At 51.2% G+C, this 21,238-nt stretch overlaps 1 protein-coding gene across 9 annotated transcripts in view; it reads right to left on the reverse strand.

Moving 5' to 3' along the window:
- Positions 1 to 596: 596 nt before the first annotated feature.
- The window catches only part of adcyap1r1a (adenylate cyclase activating polypeptide 1a (pituitary) receptor type I), a 261,127-nt gene continuing 240,485 nt past the window's right edge, over positions 597 to 21,238 (reverse strand). For 8 of the 9 annotated variants that reach the window (XM_038798557.1, XM_038798552.1, XM_038798551.1 and 5 more), the window contains 3 exons: positions 3,209 to 3,338; positions 1,208 to 1,249; positions 597 to 1,054 (listed from right to left, as the gene is read on the reverse strand). In XM_038798557.1, coding sequence (XP_038654485.1) covers positions 866 to 1,054; positions 1,208 to 1,249; positions 3,209 to 3,338 — 361 coding nt within the window. In that variant the 3' untranslated portion in view covers positions 597 to 865. Of the gene's footprint in view, positions 1,068 to 1,207; positions 1,250 to 3,208; positions 3,339 to 21,238 lie in introns of all 9 variants that reach the window. The other variant, XM_038798559.1, reaches the window with a different exon arrangement.

A 21,238-nucleotide genomic window follows, 5' to 3' on the forward strand; every position in this document is an offset into this window, starting at 1 on the left:
TCAGTCTCTGAGGGCAGGCTGCGTGTTACCAGACGAGGTTACGCGTATGAAAGGTTACCCATCACGATGCGAGGTGACAGCCATCGGGAAAAGCTGACCATTTTGCTGTTGGAGGCGAGGCCGAGCAGCAAAATGAAGGAGGCGGGAGGCGGGGAAATGTCACCCCCATCGGAGGCTGACCACCAACACGGAAAGCAGCAGCATGTCGGCCCGCCAGCTCTGGGGCCCGAGAAAGGTGGCAGAGCAAATCAGGCAGCAGCCCCTTGGGCTGGGCAGAGCAAAGGGGTGGGCCTCAGGCAGCTCCAAAACACTGCGCCGTAGGTGCGAGTCCTCCACGGAGAGACGCGCCTGGGGAGGCGGCGGGCAGGAGGGGTTTGGCTGAGGTCATAGAATTTACAGTGCAGAAGGAGGCCATTGGGCCCATCAGGTCTGGGATGGCCACCCAGACAAGACCAAGTACCGAAGTTCTGCAAAAACAGTCAGCGTTTTAGTCCAAGACCCTGGTGTCCCATCATTTTTGTTGATGGGGGGGGGGGGGGGGGGGGGGGGGGGGGGGTGTGTGGGGGGAGGGGGGGGGGGGAAGGTGGGGGGGGGGTGAGGGGAGGGGGAAACAATATCGGGATCCTGGTCATCGAAACACCACCGCAACAGCCACGAATGCGACCCCCCCCCCTCCTTTCGCCTGAAGGGAAACGAAAGGAACATGGCGACTGGAAATGGCGGCTCCTGGCGATGCACCTGCTGCGTCAGGGGGAACGTGATTCTGTCAGAGCTTCTGGCTCGCGTTGACGAGGGTGGAGGGTGGGTTGGGGGAGGGTCTCAGGGCGGAGTGAGGGGGGGGGGGAGGTGGCGCGGCCCTAGCGGTTCACGTGGCCAGGTTCTCGACGTTGACGCCGGACATCCGGATTTGCGAGCTGCTCTTGCTCAGGACGGAGAGCTGGGTCCCGCCATTGGCCCCGCTGCTCGCCAGCGATGGGTGGCGGTGCTTGAAGTCAACAGCAAAGTACCGGTTTACCTTCCAGCTCCTCCACTTCCGCTTGATCTCGGACTGTACCTTTGGGAAGAAACTTAAAAATGTCATTTGAATGTATTCAGCTGCATCAGAACTGAAGGGAATCAAACAACACAAACAGAGAATTTTTTAAAAAAAAGAACAGAAATATTTTCATTACTGTTTCAGCAAGAAGAGAAAAAAATATCAGCTTACCTCTCCGTTCAGGAAACAATACAGAACCGCCACAACAAACCCCTGCAAGGAATGTACAAATCACATCCACAATTAGTGCCTTAGAAAGAAAGCATTTGAATTAAACCGGGATTTGTGGGGATTAAAGTCGAGCATCAAGCTCCATTCAGTGACTGGGTGTTGGCCTTTGGCTGCCATTTTGTTTTTCCCTCCATTTCTTTTGTTTCCCTCCCCTTTCTGTCTCTTCCTTGGATGTGATTCTATTTGAAATGAAAATGAATGAAAATCGCTTATTGTCACGAGTAGGCTTCAATGAAGTTACTGTGAAAAGCCCCTAGTCACCACATTCCGGCGCCTGTTCGGGGAGGCTGGTACGGGAATCGAAACGTGCTGCTGGCCTGCCTTGGTCTGCTTTCAAAGCCAGCGATTAGCCCTGTGAGCTAAACAGCCCCTTTGGGAGCAGCAGCTCCAGCCCTCACCCCCACTGCCCCCCTCCCCCCTCCAAACTCCGACTCTAACAAGCATGGCCAGCCGACGTGTGGAGGGTCAGCAAGAGCGGGCCGCACTCCCATCACAGCTCGATATTCTCTGCTCCCCCCCCCCCCCCGCCTCCCCCAGCCGCCTGTCTCTCGATGGCGCGCCGTTCACCAGCGGCGGGATCCTCTACCCCCGCCTCTCAGAGGGATAATTCAGAATGTCCAAATTACCTTACAAGCACATCTTTCGGGACTTGTGGACTTGCTCTTGGAGGCGAGGAGGAGCAGCAAATGAAGGGGGCAGGAGGCGGGGGGGGGGGGGGGGGGAGAATGTCACCCCTCGGAGGCTGACCACCAACACGGAAAGCAGCAGCATGTCGGTGCGCCGGCTCGGAGGCCCGAGAAAGGTGGTGGAGCAAATCAGGCAGCAGCCCCTTGGGCTGGGCAGGGCAAAGGGGAAGGCCTCAGGTCCCGCAGCGCCAAAACACTGCGCCGTAGGTGCGAGTCCTCCACGGAGAGATGCGCCTGGGGAGGCGGCGGGCAGGAGGGGTTCTGTGGGAGGAAACCAAAGCACCCGGAGGAAAAGCCCACGCAGACACGGGGAGAACGTGCAGACTCCGACACAGACAGTGACCCAAGCCGGGAATCGAACCTGGGACCCTGGAGCTGTGAAGCAACTGTGCTAACCACTGTGCTGCAGTGCTGCCCCGGTTTCAATTTTTTTGCGTAGAGCGGGTTGTTGGGATCTGGAATGAAAGGGCGGTGGCAGAGGATTCAATCACCACTTTCAGAAGGGAATTGGATCAATACTTGAATAGGAATAAAAATAATCAGGGTTTAGGTAAAGAACAGGGAGTGGGTCTAAGGCTCTTTGTTAACGTACAAAATTCTGAAGGGGTTTAATAGGGTGGCTACTGAGAGATTATTTCCACTGGCCGGGGAATCTAAAATACGGGCAGAGTTTCAAGAAAAGGGGGCCAATCATTTACAAATTTCTTCACAAAGGGTTGTAAATCTCTGGAATTCTCCATCCCAGATGCTCCATCTTTGCACATGGACTGGACAGATTTTGTGGTCTCTCAGGGAATTAAGGGATGTGGGAGCGGGCGGGAAAATGGAGCCGAAGACCAAGATCGGCCATGATCGTACTGAATGGTGGAGCAGGCTCGATGGGCTGAGTGGTCTACTCCCTGCTCCTATTTATGGTGCTCTTCTGCTCTAGTCTCCTTTTCCGAAGAGGTAGTATGGTCACGATGGGCCGAATGACCTCCTTGTATGATCCCACGACACACAATGATAGCTCCGGCAAAGATCTGCGGATAATGAATCGGGAGGAGGAACCGTTTCTCGCCTGTGTTTTGGCTTCCGCTCACTGACGACGGGGGTAGGCCCTGGCTTCGTCCGCTGCCCCTGGTAACTGCCCAGCAGCGGCTCTGCCTGGGAACAGGGCGAGCAAGGACTATGAGTCACCCACTGCGGAAGGAGGTACCTTTCTGTGCCCTTCCACAGCACGCTCAGCAATGTTACAGCGCTCTGACCAAGTTACCTGGAAGGATCCTAGTCCCAACTCAAACACCAGCCGCTCCCTGGTGTTGACATCCTCTGGGTAAAAGGCAAACACTGTGTAGTGGATCCCAAACAGCGGAATCAGGAGGAGGGTCGACCGGGCCAGTCTCCTGTGTGAAATGATTGAGGAGTGAGAGAAACAACAACCGTTAACATTGGTGAGTTCGCGACGGACGAACCAAATTCAAGATTATTTCTTTAGCACAGACAATATAAAACACGGAAGAAACTAATAATTCAATTCCTGTCGCATTGCCAGCTCCCAAAAAAAATAAACTGGCTAGGCTGTAAAAAATTATTTTCTTCAGTCGCCTGCAGGTAGACTACCTCACACTTAACAAGTGTTTCAACTTTCGGAATAAGTTGCTGCATTTGAGAAGTATTGGTGCACTGATGTTTGATAAAGGGGCACTCTCGTAAATCAAGACGTGCAAAATAGGAGAAGTTTGTGCTGAGAACCTAATAAAGAGGAGCAGGAATTGGCCATTCAGCCTCTCGGGCCTACCCCGCCTTTCAATCAGATCACGGCTGACTTGCGACCTCAACGCCGTTTTCCCTGGGCCGCCTCCCTGTCCAAAGATTTATCCATCTTCAATATATTCAGTGATGGAGCATTGGCAGGTCCCTGGGACCCCGGAGGCAGGGGTAAGGGAATTCCAAAGATTCACCACCCCCCCCCTAATATAGAGGCCAAAATATGCCCAGTATACTAGGTGTGGTCTCACCTGTACAATTGCAACAAGCCTTCTTTATTCTCAATGCGCCCAAAGCACTTCCAACAAAGCCCAATATAACACTTGCCTTCCTAACGTATTGGACTTTACTGGTATGAGTGAGGTGTAACTATTCGAAAGTAAAATCATTGCTTTATAGACTAGTAAAAGATTCAAAGACTGGTAAACAGACCATTCGGCCCATTGATTCTGTGATTGATTGGTCCGCGGGCCTCCCTAAACCTGGCCAGCGTGGGCCTCTCGCTGGCTCTCCAGACGGAAGGTGAGACCCTCCCATCCCCAGCAACGCCGGAACAAGATTCAGTCCAGTACCTGCGTTTGGTATTGAATTAGCATAATTTCCGGTCTTTTCTCCTTTATTTGTACAGCCCAACCTTTAATAACCACATTTTTAACCTGTCCTGCCACTTCAAGGAGTTATCCTCTCTACTCTTGCACTCCCTTTACAATCATGGAATTTACAGAGCAGAAGGAGACCATTTGGCCCATCGAGTCTGCACCGGCCCTGGGAAACAGCAGCCTATTTAAGCCCACAGCTCCACCCGAACCCCGGAACCCCTCTTAACCTTTTTTGGTCACTAAGGGGCAATTTAGCTCGGCCAATCTACCTAACCTGCACATCTTTGGACTGTGGGAGGAAACCGGAGCGCCCGGAGGAAACCCACACAGAGAACGTGCAGACGCTGCACAATCACCCAAGCCGGGGATCAAACCCGGGACCCTGGTGCTGAGGCAGCAGTGCTAACCACTGTGCCACCGTGCCATGGAGCCATTTAACCTATCTTATCTCCTGACTCATCCTGCTAATCACCTCGCACCTTTCTCCATTGAGTTACAGCTGCCACCTCTCCATCCACTACCAACAGCCTGTCTCCTTTGTTTTCAACTGTTGGTGTCTTGTCAATCACATTGTTAATTATTACAGATTATCATAGAATTTACAGTGCAGAAGGAGGCCACTCGGCCCATCGAGTCTGCACCGGCTCTTAGAAAGAGCATCCTCCCCGAGGTCAACACCTCCACCCTATCCCCATAACCCAGTAACCCCACCCGACACTAAGGGCAATTTTGGACACTAAGGGCAATTTATCATGGCCAATCCACCTAACCTGCACATCTTTGTGACTGTGGGAGGAAACCGGAGCACCCGGAGGAAACCCACGCACACACGGGGAGGATGTGCAGACTCCGCACAGACAGCGACCCAAGCCGGGAACCGAACCTGGGACCCTGGAGCTGTGAAGCAATTGTGCTAACCACCATGCTACCGTGCTGCCCAAGGATTAAGGATTGCTATTGACAATTAAATTGCTGAGGCGCAGAGAAACAGGCATTAATTATCCCTCAGCACAAACTGATTGGGGATGGCTGGGCACTGGGCTGCGTGGGAGGAAAGACAATAAACTCCAGCCGGGCTTCGGCCCTGGATCCGACTGACAACTATATTCTGACGTTTTGTGCCATCTGCAAGTTTTGAAATACTATCGTGTACCCACCCCCCCCCCAAACTTCCCCCCCCCCCCCCCACCCCAAATCTCCCAGTCATTCATGTACATCGAAAATAACCATGGTCGTGGCACTAAACCTCCCTTCAATACAGGGAGAAAACATTCATCACAATTTTCTGATCCATCCTCAGACAGAGTTGGGCCCAAGCGGCCAACGTTCCTTTTACCTCATAGGTTGCAATGTTGCTCATAAACCTATTAGATGCCACTTAATCAAACACATTTTGAAAGTCCATGCGATCCCATTGAGGGCAGAGAAGGATAGGCATAGAATCGCTACAGTGCAGAAGGAGGCCATTCGGCCCATCAAGTCTGCACCGACACTCTGATAGGTCGCCCTACCTAGTCCCACTCCCCTCCAACCCCACCCAACCTTCCGAACATCAAGGGACAATTTAGCACGGCCAATCCACCTCACCTGCACACCTTTGGACTTTGGGAGGAAACCGGAGCACCCGGAGGAAACCCACGCAGACACGGAGAGAACGTGCAGACCCCGCACAGACGGTCACCCAAGGCCGAATTGAACCCGGGCCCCCAGCGCTGTCAGGCAACAGTGCTAAGGACCGTGTCACCATATCCTGAATATTGACTGCCCCCACCCACCCATTCAGTGAACTCCATGATTAGTGTGTCTGAAAGCTTCCCTACACCATCGATGTTAAACTGACTGACCTATAATTGTCAGGTCTCTCTTCCTCTTCACTGAAGAAGAGTGGAACACCTGCGATTTACCAGCCCTCGAGAGGACGTAAGGAGGATTGGAAGATTATGGCCAGCTCTTCCGCAATTTTCACCCTTATGCCCCTCAGCACCCAAACATGGACCTCCTCTGGAACGGCTGACTGAGCCACTTTAGCCAGCTTTACCTGTTTCAACTTACCTGGTATACCGACACTCCCTTTGCATACCATAGCTGGTAAAGGCCAATGCAAAGTATTCATTTGGTACCTTTCTGTCTCCACCAATAGAGCTCCATTTTGTCCCTTTTTTATGTTACTACATCGATAGAAGAACTCCAGAGTCCCTTTCATGTCGGTGGTCAGTCTATTCTCATATCGCTCTAATTCACTTTCCGTTTCTCCTCGTCAGTTTTTGTTTCCAGTCTGGTTCTTCGCTGCACCCTCAAACTCAGATCTGTCCCCCATCCCCTCGTCTGCTTCACTCCCTTTCCTCTAACTCCGCCTCGGGATTTGAGTGAGGTTGCCGGACTCTGATGGAACGAGCTGTTGTTGTCCGGGGTGGGCGGTTCCCGTTGTAAGTGAGGTGCGGTGCACTTACGTTGAACAAGGATCACCGTGAAGCCATTGATCAGCGGCCTGCTGATCGTGTCTCTCAGGAAGGAGGGCGGCCCGGTGGCACGGTGGCACGCACTGCTGCCTCACAGCGCCGGGAACCCGGGTTCGATTCCGGCCTTGGGTGACCGTCTGTTTGGGATTTGCACGCTCTCCCCTGGTCTATGTGGGTTTCCTCCGACAGTGAAAAATATGCAGGTTAGGTGGATTGGCCATGCTAAATTGCCCCTTAGATGGGGTAACGGGGGATCGGGTGTGGGGAGTGGGCCTGGGTAGGGTGCTCTTTCGAAGGGTCGGTGCAAACCTGATGGGCCGAATGGCGTCCGTCTGCACTGCACTATGATGCAATCTTTAAGTGCAACAACTCTTTTTCTTCTAAAACACGGACAATTCTTTTGTTATTATAAATTTAGAGTACCCAATTATTTTATCCAATTAAGGGCCAATTTAGCGTGGCCAATCCACCTGATCTGCACATTTTTGGGTTGTGGGGGTGAAACCCACGCAGACACGGGGAGAATGTGCAAACTCCACAAGGACAGTGACCAAGAGCCGGGGTCGAACCTGGGACCTCGGCGCCGTGAGGCAGCTGTGCTAACCACTAGGCCACCGTGCTGCCCTTAAACACGGACAATTCTACTTCCACATCCAGCACATATCAGGTTGGGTGAGGAATTGGAAAATTTCACAGCCCAGATCGACTGTCTTTTGTCAGCCAACCATATTACGAGTTCGGGAACAAAGGTGGCTAGATGAAATTAACATGCAGATCGATCACGGTGGATTGAATGGAAGAATAGGCTCAAGGGGCTGAATGGTCTATTCCTCATCCTCTGTACAATTTGCAGTTTTGGTCCCCTTACTGAAGAAACGTCACGATTGCATTAGATGCCGTTCCTACGAATATAGGAAATAGGAGCAGAAGTGGGCCATTCGGCCCCTCGACACTGCTCTGCCATTCAATAAGATCGTGGTTGATCTGTTTGTGTTGAGTTCCACATTCTCCATCTATCCCTTGATAATTTTTGATCCCCTCACCCAGCAAGAGGATAGCTACCTCCACCTCAAAAATATTCAGTGACCTCGCCTCCACCGGTTTTCCAAGTTGCACATCCCTCCGAGAGAAAAGACTTCTCCTCGTCTCTGTCCGAAGAGGGTGACCCCTCATTTTAAAACAGTGCCCCCTGGTCTGGACTCAACCACGGGGGGAAGTATCCTTCCCTTGTCCACCTCGCACAAGACCATTCAGGGTCTTATCTCCTTCAATCAAGTCACCCCTCACTCTTTGGAACTCCAGTCTGTCTGACCTTTCCTCCTAAGACACCCCTTATCTTGGATAACAAAGAATAAAGAACAAAAAAAATTACAGCACAGGAACAGGCCCTTCGGCCCTCCCAGCCTGCGCCGATCCAGATCCTTTATCTAAACCTGTCGCCTATTTTCCAAGGATCTAATTCCCTCTGCTCCCCGCCCGTTCATATATCTGTCCAGATGCACCTTAAATGATGCTATCGTGCCCGCCTCTACCACCCCCGTTGGCAAAGCGTTCCAGACACCCACCACCCTCTGCATAAAAAACTTTCCATGCACATCTCCCTTAAACTTTCCCCTTCTCACCTTGAAATCGTGATCCCTTGTAATTGACACCCCCACTTTTGGAAAAAGCTTGTTGATATCCACCCTGTCCATACCTCTCATAATTTTGTAGACCTCAATCAGGTCCCCCCTCAACCTCCGTCTTTCCAATGAAAACAATCCTAATCTACTCAACCTTTCTTCATAGCTAGCACCCTTCATACCAGGCAACATCCTGGTGAACCTCCTCTGCACCCTCTCTAAAACATCCACATCCTTCTGGTAATGTGGCGATCAGAACTGCACGCAGTATTCTAAACGTGGCCTAACCAAAGTTCGATATAACTGTAACATGACCTGCCGACTCTTGTACTCAATACCCCGTCCGATGAAGGCAAGCATGCTGTATGCCTTCTTGACCACTCATTTGACCTGCGGTGCCACCTTCAGGGTACAATGGACCTGAACTCCCAGATCTCTCTGTACATCAATTTTCCCGAAGACCCTTCCATTGACCGTATAGTCCGCTCTTGAATTAGATCTTCCAAAATGCATCACCTCGCATTTGCCTGGATTGAAATCCATCTGCCATTTCTGTGCCCAACTCTCCAATCTGTCTATATTTTGCTGTATTATCTGACAGTCCTCCTCGCTATCTGCAACTCCACCAATCTTAGTGTCATCTGCAAACTTGCTAATAAGACCACCTATACCTTCGTCCAGATCATTTATGTATATCACAAACAACAGTGGTCCGAGCACGGATCCCTGTGGAACACCACTAGTCACCTTTCTCCATTTTGAGACACTCCCTTCCACCACTACTCTCTGTCTCCTGTTGCCCAGCCAGTTCTTTATCCATCTAGCTAGTACACCCTGAACCCCATACAACTTCACTTTTTCCATCAACCTGCCATGGGAAACTTGATCAAACGCCTTACTGAAGTCCATGTATACAACATCTACAGCCCTTCCCTCATCAATTAACTTTGTCACTTTGTGGATAAGGTATCTAATGGAGAAAGGTTGAGCATTTCTGGCCCCCACCCATTGGAATTTAGAAGAATGAGAGGTAGTCTCACTGAAACGTGTAAGACCCTGAAGGGCGCTTTGACAGGATGGATGCTGTGGGTACTTGCCATCACCCCCCCCCCCCCCCCCCCCCCCCCCTTGTGCGGGAGAGGCTGGAGCTCGGAGACACAGTTTAATAACAAGAGGGGCTGGATTCTCCGTAGCCCGTTGCTCGTGTTCAGCAATCGGGCGGAGAATGGATTCCCACGCCGAAATCGGGGCCGGTGCCGGTTCGAAGCCAGACCTCCATGCTCCGCCCCCTCCACGCTGGCGTCATCGTTCCGCACGCCATTTCAACGCCGTCGGCGCGTCACCGGCCGCCCACCCACGATGCTCCGTCCCCGATGGGCCGAGTTCCCGATGGCGCGGGCCACGTGTCGATCCACCTGTGCGGGAACCCAGGGTGCCGGCTGCGGACTGTGACCAGCGCCGCCACACTCGGCCGGGATCCGTGCCAATGGCCGAGCCGGTGGGGGGGGGGGGGGGCTTCTGCTGGGGGGGGGGGGGGACTGGTGAGGGGTGGTCATGGAGTGGGCTGTGGGGTCATAGTTGGCGGGTTGGGGTCACGCGCGGTTGGCGACATGTTGTATGGCACGACCTGTGCAGATCGTCAGCAGTGCGCCGGTGCTAGCCCCTCACCGGTACTGGGGTCGGTGCAGGTTTGATGCCGATATTTCGGTCGGGAACATCCATACACTCTGTGCTGGCATCAGCGCTTAGTCTCCCAAATGGAGAATCCAGCCCGAGATCTCCCATTTTAGATGTAGATGAGGAGAAATAATTATTTTCTCACAGAGGGTGGTCAGTCTGTGGAATTCTCATCCCAGGGAGTAGTGGAGCCTCGGTCATTGAATACATTCAGGGCTGAATTGGACAGACGAACGACAAATAGTCAAGGGTGATGGGGGCAGGCAGGAAAGTGGAGTTCAGATCACAGCCAGGTCAGATCTGAGGAAATGTTGGAGCAGGTTCGAGGGCCTGAATGGCCGAGTCCTGCTCCAAATCCTTGTGTTGTGTTCCTTGGTAAGCGGATAAAAGATTAGTTCGCCATTAATTTCCTGCTGAATGGGACAATTATAAGGAAAAATAGCTGCAACAATCTTAATTGAGCGAATTAAGCAAAAACATGTTGTCAGTTGAATTATTTCCTTAAGATTTGGATATCATGCCTGGTCCTCACATGTAGGAACATGTGTCTGTGAAGGCCATCCCTGCCCAGTATCTTGAATGAAATTGGAACCAATCTCCAGACAGCTTGCATATGGGCGGGATTCTCCCCTACCCGGCGGGGCGGGGGGTCCCGGCGTAGCAGAGTGGCACCAACTACTCCGGCATCGGGCCTCCCCAAAGGTGTGAAATTCTCCACACCTTTGGTGGCTAGGCCCGCGCCGGAGCGGTTGGCACCACGCCGACTGGCGGCAAAACTGGCACCAGCGGCCTTTGACGCCCGCCGCCCGGGCTGGCCGAAATGCCTTCGCCGGTTCGCGCATTCGCCGGTGGTGACGTCAGCGGCAGCATGCGCGATGGGGGATTCTCTTCCGCCTCCGCCATGGTGGAGGCCGCGGCGGCGGTGGATGAAAAACAGTGCCCCCACGGCACTGGCCCGCCCGCCGATCGGTGGGCCCCGATCGCGGGCCTGGCCACCGTGGGGGCACCCCCCTGGGGTCTGATCGCCCCGCGCCCCCCCCAGGACCCCGGGGGCCCGCTCGCGCCGCCGATCCCATCGCCACCAGAGGTGGTTCAAACCTCGGCAGCGGGAGAGGCCTCCCAGCGGCGGGACTTCGGCCCATCGCTGGCCGGAGAATCGCCGCAGGGGGATCGTCGCTCGACGTGGCGCGATTCCCGCCCCCGCCAATTCCCGGGTGGCGGAAAATTTCTGCCACGGCGGGGGCGGGATTTTCGGAGGCCCTGGGCGATTCTTCGACCCTGCGTGGCGTCGGAGAATTTCGCCCATGATTCCAGAGGATCTTGTACTGGGCTAGCAATCCAGAGAAGTTGAGGATTCACTATGACAATGTCCTCCTTCTCCTTTAGGCACCACTTGCGGCATTGATCACCTTTGATTGGCCCATGATTACGCTTTTCAAAGTAATGCTTGGGGCTAACCAGGAAATTCTCCCGCCTTTTCCCCCTGTCGTCGGGTAACATTGGAAGGATTTACAGGCTCACATTCTACCTGTGTGGCCACGTTATGAAAGCATCTTCCTTGGCCATCAAGTCCTGAGGTGGGACTTGAACCAGGAGCCTCTGTCCCAGAGGTAGGGACGCGACCCACTGCGTCAGAAGGCCTCCCCTCATGACAAGATATAAAATTGAATTCAACGAACCTGGTAATTTGTGAGGTTGGCATGGTAAAATAGCGGCGGAAAGTGCCGGATGCTCCTCAAGGGGGAGAAGCTGCCACACTCCAGATGTGACTCAACCCATTAATCCAGCAATTTGGCCAACTGGGGGTGGGCACGAATATTGGGCTGGCAGGGTTCATGGACATATAATTTAATCTGAATTAATAACTTTGCCAGGGTTGAGCGATGGGTATCTTCAGAAACACATTTTTGGGTTGTTTACACAGAGCCATCTGAGGGGTTGTCTCCTCAATGTTGTCATGTGAGAGTACCTTTAAGAAATGTGTGTTTAGAAATGGGTGAGAGTATCTTTAAGAAATGGGTGTTTACTACTGCAGAGATGTCAGAGAGTGGGTGGAGCTGGGCTGTCTGTCAGCTTTTTACTTTTGTTTAAGGCTGTTTGCTGCAGGATGTGTTTTAGTTTCCTTTTCAGTGTTGGAGCTGAAGCCAGACAGAGCAGGTGTGCTGCTGATCTCTCTGCCATCAAAAGACTATCTCTTGATCATTTGGTGAATTCAGAATTATAAATGTTCTCAGTAGTGAATGTAAACCTTCTGTTAAAAGGTGTTTCTTAGGGCAGCACGGTGGCGCAATGGGTTAGCCCTGCTGCCTCACGGCGCTGAGGTCCCAGGTTCGATCCCGGCTCTGGGTCACTGTCCGTGTGGAGTTTGCACATTCTCCCCGTGTCTTCGTGGGTTTCGCCCCCACAACCCAAAGATGTGCAGGGTACGTCAATTGGCCACATTAAATTGCCCCTTAATTGGAGAAAATCAATTGGGTATTCTAAATTTATATAAAAAAAACATTTTTAAAAAAAGGTGTTTCTTTTGTCTTCTGGATGTTGTTTGGGAAGTTATTAAGGATTACTTAGTGTTGTATTCTTTGAGGGTTGTATTTGAATTGATGGTTGCTAAGATGGTCACTGTATGTTTTAAAAAGGTTAACTTGAGTTCATAGAATAAATATTGTTTTGCTTTAAAAAATACTTTTCCATTTCTGCTGTACCACAGCTGTAGAGTGGGCCGTGTGCTCCCCGTACCACAATCTATTCAAAGTTGTGGGTCAGGTGGACTCCATGATACACTTTGGGGTTCTCTAAACCCTGGCCCAGAACAATCTGTTCCAAACTTTTGCCGGTCTGGGTTGTCCAGTTATCTGAAGGCAAATCAACCATCCCGTCCGGTCTCAGTGGGCGGTCAGTTTTTGCGGAGCCCTGGAGATAGGAGGAACATTGGAAAACCTGGATGGGAAGCGATGGTCAAGCGGCCAGGAATCCTTCATTCAGGCCATCGGTACTGCAGCGAAAGGATGTGATCATAATTTTAAAAATCTGGCCTGTTGCATCTGACACTGTTCAAGATGAAGAAGAGTCAATATGGCAACAGTCAAAGCCGGGAGCAAACTGAAACCCTGGGCGGGATTCTCTAAGCCCGGGGGCGGGCCGGAGAATCCCCGTGACCCACACCGCCTCGACGGCGCCACTTGCGCCAGCATGGTCGGCGCGGTGTAGGTCGGTGGCTGCTCCAAGCCTCTCCCCTCCCCCCACCAATTCTCGGCCCGGGATGGGTCAAGCGGACATCACAAAAAACCCGAGTCCCACCAATGCCGTTCACACCTGCTCTCAGCCGGCGGGATCTCGGCATGGAAGGGTATGGGGGGGCTTGTGTGGTAGCGGAGGGGGGGGGGGGGGGGTCGGTGGGAGGTGGGGGGGGGGGGTCGGTGGGAGGTGGGATCGACCCCGGGGGAGGCCTCCGTTGTGGCCTGGCCCGCAATCGGGGCCCACCGATCGGCGGGCTGCCCTTTCGGCCTGCGGGCCTCCTTTCTTCCACGCCGGCCCCTTTAGCCCTACGCCATATTGCGCAGGGCTGGCACGGGGAAGGGAGCCACTACGCATGCCCACGTTGGCGCCGGTGCCACTGCGCACGCGCGGACCCCGCAGCGCTCAGTTGACGCCAGGATCAGCAGCTGGCCGAGTTGGCCCCCTGCCGGGGCCAGAATTGCTGATCCTGAGGCCATGTTGACGCCGTCGAGAAACGCAACGGCTTTTCCGACGGCGTCAACACTTAGCCTCAGGATCAGAGATTCCCGCTCCCTGGCTTTAGTTACAGTCTCCACTTAGATTGCGTGGGTCATGACCCCAGCACATCCCAAAGCACTTTACAGCCAGAGGAGCCCTTTTGAAGTGTAGTCAGGGCTGGTACTTCGGGAAATACGACAGCCCAAGCTCCCACAAACAGCAATGTGATAGCGACCTAGATGGTTCGTTAATGTCACTGGAGGGTAATTAATAACCCCGTGCCGCGCTTCATCAAAGAGTGCCACGGCATATTTTGCCTCGACCCCAGAGGGCTGATGTGGCCTTGTTTGAAATGCCTCACTCAGAAGACGGCACCGCCCACATTGCAGCACCCCTTCGGCCCTGCCAGTCTGGGTTACACGACCTTCTGACTAAGAATTGGAGTGTCACCACTTCTGACATCTTGGCTATCAGAGGCATCATGGGTAATGTCCGCCACAGGTTCGGAATAGGGGTCAGGATTCTCCGGTCTCGCCCATGGCGGGAATCGTTCCGGCCGGACAGACAACTTGACAGACCAGCCAAAGGTCGGTGGACTTCGGGCAGAAATTTCCTTTCCCGCCCTCCCCGTCCAGGTGTTTCTACATAGTTGGGTTTTCCGTCAACGGAAGGGTTGATCTTGGGAGGCCTGTGCTGAGTGATATGCATGAAGTAAGCATCGTGTCTCATCAGTGTTTAACCTGACGCTGAAACCACAGCCAGACAGGCTCATATTAGAAAATGGGAGCAGAAGTAGGCCATTCGGCCTTCGGTGTCTGGCCTTCCATTCAGTATGACCACGGCTCAATCTTCGGCCCATATTATCCTCTACCTTGGCAATAAACAGAAAAAGCCACCATGATTAAGAAATTAGCAGGTTTAATCTAGGATACCATCCTGAGGCATTGGCTAAAACAATCCACACCCTTAATATTCATCACAGGACTAAACTGGCCTGCTCTTTAACAAAGAACAAAGAAAAGTACAGCACAGGAACAGGCCCTTCGGCCCTCCAAGCCCGTGCCGACCATGATGCCCGTCTAAACTAAAATCTTCTACATTTTCTGGGTCTGTATCCCTCTATTCCCATCCTATTCATGTATTTGTCAAGATGCCCCTTAAACGTCACTATCGTCCCTGCTTCCACCACCTCCTCCGGCAGCAAGTTCCAGGCACCCACTATCCTCTGTGTAAAAAACTTGCCTCGTACATCTCTAAACCTTGCCCCTCGCACCTTAAACCTATACCCCCTAGTAATTGACCCCTCTACCCTGGGAAAAGCCTCTGACTATCCACTCTGTCTATGCCCCTCATCATTTTGTAGACCTCTATCAGGTCGCCCCTCAACCTCCGTCGTTCCAGTGAGAACAAACCGAGTTTATTCAACCGCTTCCTCATAGCTAATGCCCTCTATACCAGGCAACATCCTGGCAAATCTCTTCTGCACCCTCTCTAAAGCCTCCACATCCTTCTGGTAGTGTGGCGACCAGAATGCCCCGGCCAATGAAGGCAAGCATGCCGTATGCCTTCTTGACTAACTTCTCCACCTGAGTTGCCCCTTTCAGTGATCTGTGGACCTGTACACCTAAATCTCTCTGACTTTCAATACTCTTGAGGGTGCTACCATTCACTGTGTATTCCCTACCTGCATTAGACCTTCCAAAATGCACTACCTCACATTTGTCTGGATTAAACTCCATCTGCCATCTCTCCGCCCAAGTCTCCAAACGATCTAAATCCTGCTGTATCCTCTGACAGTCCTCATCGTTATCCGCAATTCAACCAACCCGTGTGTCGTCCGCAAACGTACTAATCAGAACAGTTACATTTTCCTCCAAATCATTTATATATACTATGAACAGCAAAGGTCCCAGCACTGATCCCTGCGGAACACCACTAGTCACAGCCCTCCAATTAGAAAAGCACCCTTCCATTGTTACTCTCTGCCTTCTATGACCCAGCCAGTTCTGTATCCACCTTGCCAGTTCACCCCTGATCCCATGTGACTTCACCTTTTGTACCAGTCTACCATGAGGGACCTTGTCAGAGGCCTTACTGAAGTCCATATAGATAACATCCACTGCCCTACCTGCATCAAACATCTTTGTGACCTCTTCGAAAAACTCTATCAAGTTAGTGAGACACGACCGCCCCTTCACAAAACCGTGCTGCCTCTCACTAATACGTCCATTTGCTTCCAAATGGGAGTACATCCTGTCTCAAAGAATTCTCTCCAGTAATTTCCCTACCACTGACGTAAGGCTCACCGGCCTGTAGTTTCCTGGGTTATCCTTGCTACCCTTCTTAAACAAAGAAACAACATTGGCTATTCTCCAGTCCTCCGGGACATCACCTGAAGACAGTGAGGATCCAAAGATTTCTGTCAAGGCCTCAGCAATTTCCTCTCTAGCCTCCTTCAGTATTCTGGGGTAGATCTCATCCAGCCCTGGGGACTTATCTACCTTAATATTTTTCAAGACGCCCAACACCTCGTCTTTTTGGATCTCAATGTGACCCAGGCTATCGACACACCCTTCTCCAGACTCAACGTCCCTAATTCCTTCTCTTTGGTGAATACTGATGCAAAGTATTAATTTAGTACCTCGCCCATTTCCTCTAGCTCCACACATAGATTCCCTTATCTATCCTTCAGTGGGCCCAACCCTTTCCCTGGCTACCCTCTTGCTTTTTATGTACGTGTGAAAAGCCTTGGGATTTTCCTTAACCCTATTTGCCAACGACTTTTCGTGACCTCTTCTAGCCCTTCTGACTCCTTGCTTAAGTTCCTTCCTACTTTCCTTATATTCCACACAGGCTTCGTCTGTTCCCAGCCTTCTAGCCCTGACAAATGCCTCCTTTTTCTTTTTGACGAGGCCTACAATATCTCTCGTTATCCAAGGTTCCTGAAATTTGCCATATTTATCCTTCTTCCTCACTGGAACATGCCGGTCCTGAATTCTTTTCAACTGACATTTGAAAGCCTCCCACATGTCAGATGTTGATTTACCCTCAAACATCCGCCCCCAATCTAGGTTCTTCAGTTCCCGCCTAATATTGTTATAATTAGCCTTCCCCCAATTTAGAACATTCACCCTAGGACCACTCTTATCCTTGTCCACCAGCACTTTAAAACTTACTGAATTGCGGTCACTGTTCCCGAAATGCTCCCCTACTGAAACGTCTACCACCTGGCTGGGCTCATTTCCCAGTACCAGGTCCAGTACAGCCCCTTCCCTAGTTGGACTGTCTACATATTGTTTTAAGAAGCCCTCCTGGATGCTCCATACAAACTCCACCCCATCCAGGCCCCTAGCACTAAGTGAGTCCCAGTCAATATTGGGGAAGTTGAAGTCTCCCATCACAACAACCCTGTTGTTTTTACTCGTTTCCAAACATAGTTCCCAACATTGTGACTGCACCCTTTTTATTCCTGATCTCGACCCATATAGCCTCATTGCCCTCTGAGGTGTCCTCCCGCAGTACAGCTGCGATATTCTCCCTAACCAGTAGCGCAACTCCGCCACCCCTTTTACATCCCCCTCTATCCCGCCTGAAACATCTAAATCCTGGAATGTTTAGCTGCCAATCCTCTCCTTCCCTCCACCAGGTCTCTGTAATGGCAACAACATCATAGTTCCAAGTACTAATCCAAGCTCTAAGTTTATCTGCCTTACTGGTAATACTTCTTGCATTTGGTGATTGGAATAAGATTCTTTGCAGCATTGCTTTAACTATTGCATGTTCTTGATAAGTACGTACCAGTCAGGCAGGGAGGAAGGGGTCGAGCGAGGGAACCGTGGTTTACCAAAGAAGTGGAATCTCTTGTTAAGAGGAAGAAGGAGGCCTATGTGAAGATGAGGCGTGAAGTTTCAGTTGGGGCGCTTGATAGTTACAAGGAAGCGAGGAAGGATCTAAAGAGAGAGCTGAGACGAGCAAGGAGGGGACATGAGAAGTCTTTGGCAGGTAGGATCAAGGAAAACCCAAAAGCTTTCTATAGGTATGTCAGGAATAAAAGAATGACTAAGGTAAGAGTAGGGCCAGTCAAGGACAGTGGTGGGAAGTTGTGTGTGGAGGCTGAGGAGATAAGCGAGATACTAATGAATACTTTTCGTCAGTATTCACTCAAGAAAAAGATAATATTGTGGAGGAGAATGCTGAGACCCAGGCTATTAGAATAGATGGCATTGAGGTGCGTAGGGAAGAAGTGTTGGCAATTCTGGACAAGGTGAAAATAGATAAGTCCCCGGGGCCGGATGGGATTTATCCTAGGATTCTCTGGGAAGCCAGGGAAGAGATTGCTGAGCCTTTGGCTTTGATTTTTAGGTCATCATTGGCTACAGGAATAGTGCCAGAGGACTGGAGGATAGCAAATGTGGTCCCTTTGTTCAAGACGGGGAGTAGAGATAACCCCGGTAACTATAGGCCGGTGAGCCTAACGTCTGTGGTGGTAAAGTCTTGGAGAGGATTATAAAAGATACGATTTATAATCATCTAGATAGGAATAATATGATTAGGGATAGTCAGCATGGTTTTGTGAAGGGTAGGTCATGCCTCACAAACCTTATCGAGTTCTTTGAGAAGGTGACTGAACAGGTAGACGAGGGTAGAGCAGTTGATGTGGTGTATATGGACTTCAGTAAAGCGTTTGATAAGGTTCCCCACGGTCGGCTATTGCAGAAAATACGGAGGCTGGGGATTGAGGGTGATTTAGAGATGTGGATCAGAAATTGGCTAGTTGAAAGAAGACAGAGAGTGGTAGTTGATGGGAAATGTTCAGAATGGAGTTCAGTTACGAGTGGCGTACCACAAGGATCTGTTCTGGGGCCGTTGCTGTTTGTCATTTTATAAATGACCTAGAGGAGGGCGCAGAAGGATGGGTGAGTAAATTTGCAGACGACACTAAAGTCGGTGGAGTTGTAGACAGTGCGGAAGGATGTTGCAGGTTACAGAGGGACATAGATAAGCTGCAGAGCTGGGCTGAGAGGTGGCAAATGGAGTTTAATGTGGAGAAGTGTGAGGTGATTCACTTTGGAAAGAATAACAGGAATGCGGAATATTTGGCTAATGGTAAAATTCTTGGTAGTGTGGATGAGCAGAGGGATCTCGGTGTCCATGTACATAGATCCCTGAAAGTTGCCACCCAGGTTGATAGGGTTGTGAAGAAGGCCTATGGTGTGTTGGCCTTTATTGGTAGAGGGATTGAGTTCCGGAGCCATGAGGTCATGATGCAGCTGTACCAAACTCTGGTACGGCCGCATTTGGAGTATTGCGTACAGTTCTGGTCGCCTCATTATAGGAAGGACGTGGAAGCTTTGGAACGGGTGCAGAGGAGATTTACCAGGATGTTGCCTGGTATGGAGGGAAAATCTTATGAGGAAAGGCTGATGGACTTGAGGTGTTTTCGTTAGAGAGAAGAAGGTTAAGAGGTGACTTAATAGAGGCATACAAAATGATCAGAGGGTTAGATAGGGTGGACAGCGAGAGCCTTCTCCCGCGGATGGAGGTGGCTAGCACGAGGGGACATAGCCTTAAATTGAGGGGTAATAGATATAGGACAGAGGTCAGAGGTGGGTTTTTTACGCAAAGAGTGGTGAGGCCGTGGAATGCCCTACCTGCAACAGTAGTGAACTCGCCAACATTGAGGGCATTTAAAAATTTATTGGATAAGCATATGGATGATAAGGGCATAGTGTAGGTTAGATGGCCTTTAGTTTTTTTTTCCATGTCGGTGCAACATCGAGGGCCGAAGGGCCTGTACTGCGCTGTATCGTTCTATGTTCTAATCCCCGGTTGGGAAATGCAGCAAGGCTCAATATTGCACTTTTTGGTATTCTCCGAGATAAGCAAACGGTTAACAAGACTGCGTCGTGTCTGAGGGTGAAATTTCTGAGTGGCAGTAGGAAACCGTTGGTCTTTCAATGATGATAACAACACAACAACATTCGTTTGCCTAGCGCCTTGGACATGGCAAACCATCTCAAAGCCCTTCACAGGAGCACGATCAGGCAAGAGTTGACATTAAGCTACAGGACGAGACTGCGCGCAGTTGATCGTTGATTTAGTCCGAGGTCGGGTGGAAGAAGCGTCTTCGAGGAAGAGGAGAGGGAGGTGATCAGCCACGATCACACCGAATGGTGGTGCAGGCTCGAAGGGCCGAATGGCCTACTCCTGCACCGATTTGCCATGTTTGTATGTGAGGGGGCGGAGAGGTTGTGGCAGAGTATTTGAGCAGAGGCCCGAGGGGGCTGAAGGAATGACCGCCAATGGTGGAGCAAGATAAATCAGGGAAGGAAGGAGATGGAGGAATGTCAGGGGGTTGTGGGCCTAGAGGTAACTGCAGACATGGGCAGTGGCAATAGCGTGAAAGGATTTGAAAATGGAGATAGAAGAAGCACTGTCGGTGAGTGAGCACATGGGTGATGGGGAAATGGGGCTTAGTGTGTGTTTGGACACAAGCAACTGAGTTCATGAGAGGTGAATATGGGAGATGAGGTGGGAGGTTTGGAGGGGTTTATCTCATTCTTTGGATGTGGGCATTGCTGGGCAGTCCAGAATTTATTGCCCACCCCTAATGACCCTTGAAAGGTGGAGTTGAGCTGCTTTATTAAACTGATGCAGTCCCTGTGGTGTAGGTACATCCACAGTGCTGTTAGGGAGGGAGTTCCAGGGTTTTGACCCAACAACAGTGAAGGAACGGGCAATATATTTCCAAGTCAGGATGGCGAATGGCTGGGAGGGGAACCTCCAGGTGGCGGGGTTCCCAGGTATCTGCTGCCCTTGTCCTTCTACATGGTAGTTGTCATGGGTTTGGCAGGTGCTGTCGAAGGAGCTTTGGAGAGTTGCTGCAGTGCATCTTGCAGATGATAGACACGGCTGCTACTCTGCATCGGTGATGATGGGATTGAATGATTGTGGAAATGTTGCCAATCAAGCGGGGCTGCTTTGTCTTGGATGGTGTCGAACTTCTTGAGTGTTGTTGAAACTGCAGTCATCCAGGCAAGTGGAGAGTATTCCACCACACTCCTGACTTGTGCCTTGTAGATGGTGGACAAACTTTGGGGAGGGTCAAGAGGGGAGTTACTCGCTGCAGAATTCCCAGCGTCTGACCTGCTCTTGAACCCGCAGTCCAGTTCTGTTCCTGGTCAATGGTAACCCCCAGGATGTTGATAATGGGGGGATTCAGTGACTATCAAGGGGAGATGGTTAATTTCTCTTTTGTTGAATCCACTTTTCCACAGTATTTGTGCCGAACAGTAACTCCATCTAAACTGATTATCTTTCCTCAAAAAACATTATATTTCTTTCGATAAGCCTTTCCTTTCTCCCTTACACAGCTGATATTGAATTCACCTCGGAAGGCACCCCATCCCTCACCTTCTTACCTTGCAGAGTATTCACTGATGTGGCCTACTATTGAAGGATTTTG

This window comes from Scyliorhinus canicula, chromosome 5, assembly GCF_902713615.1.
Source record: "Scyliorhinus canicula chromosome 5, sScyCan1.1, whole genome shotgun sequence".
Classification (NCBI taxonomy): Eukaryota; Metazoa; Chordata; class Chondrichthyes; order Carcharhiniformes; family Scyliorhinidae; genus Scyliorhinus; species Scyliorhinus canicula.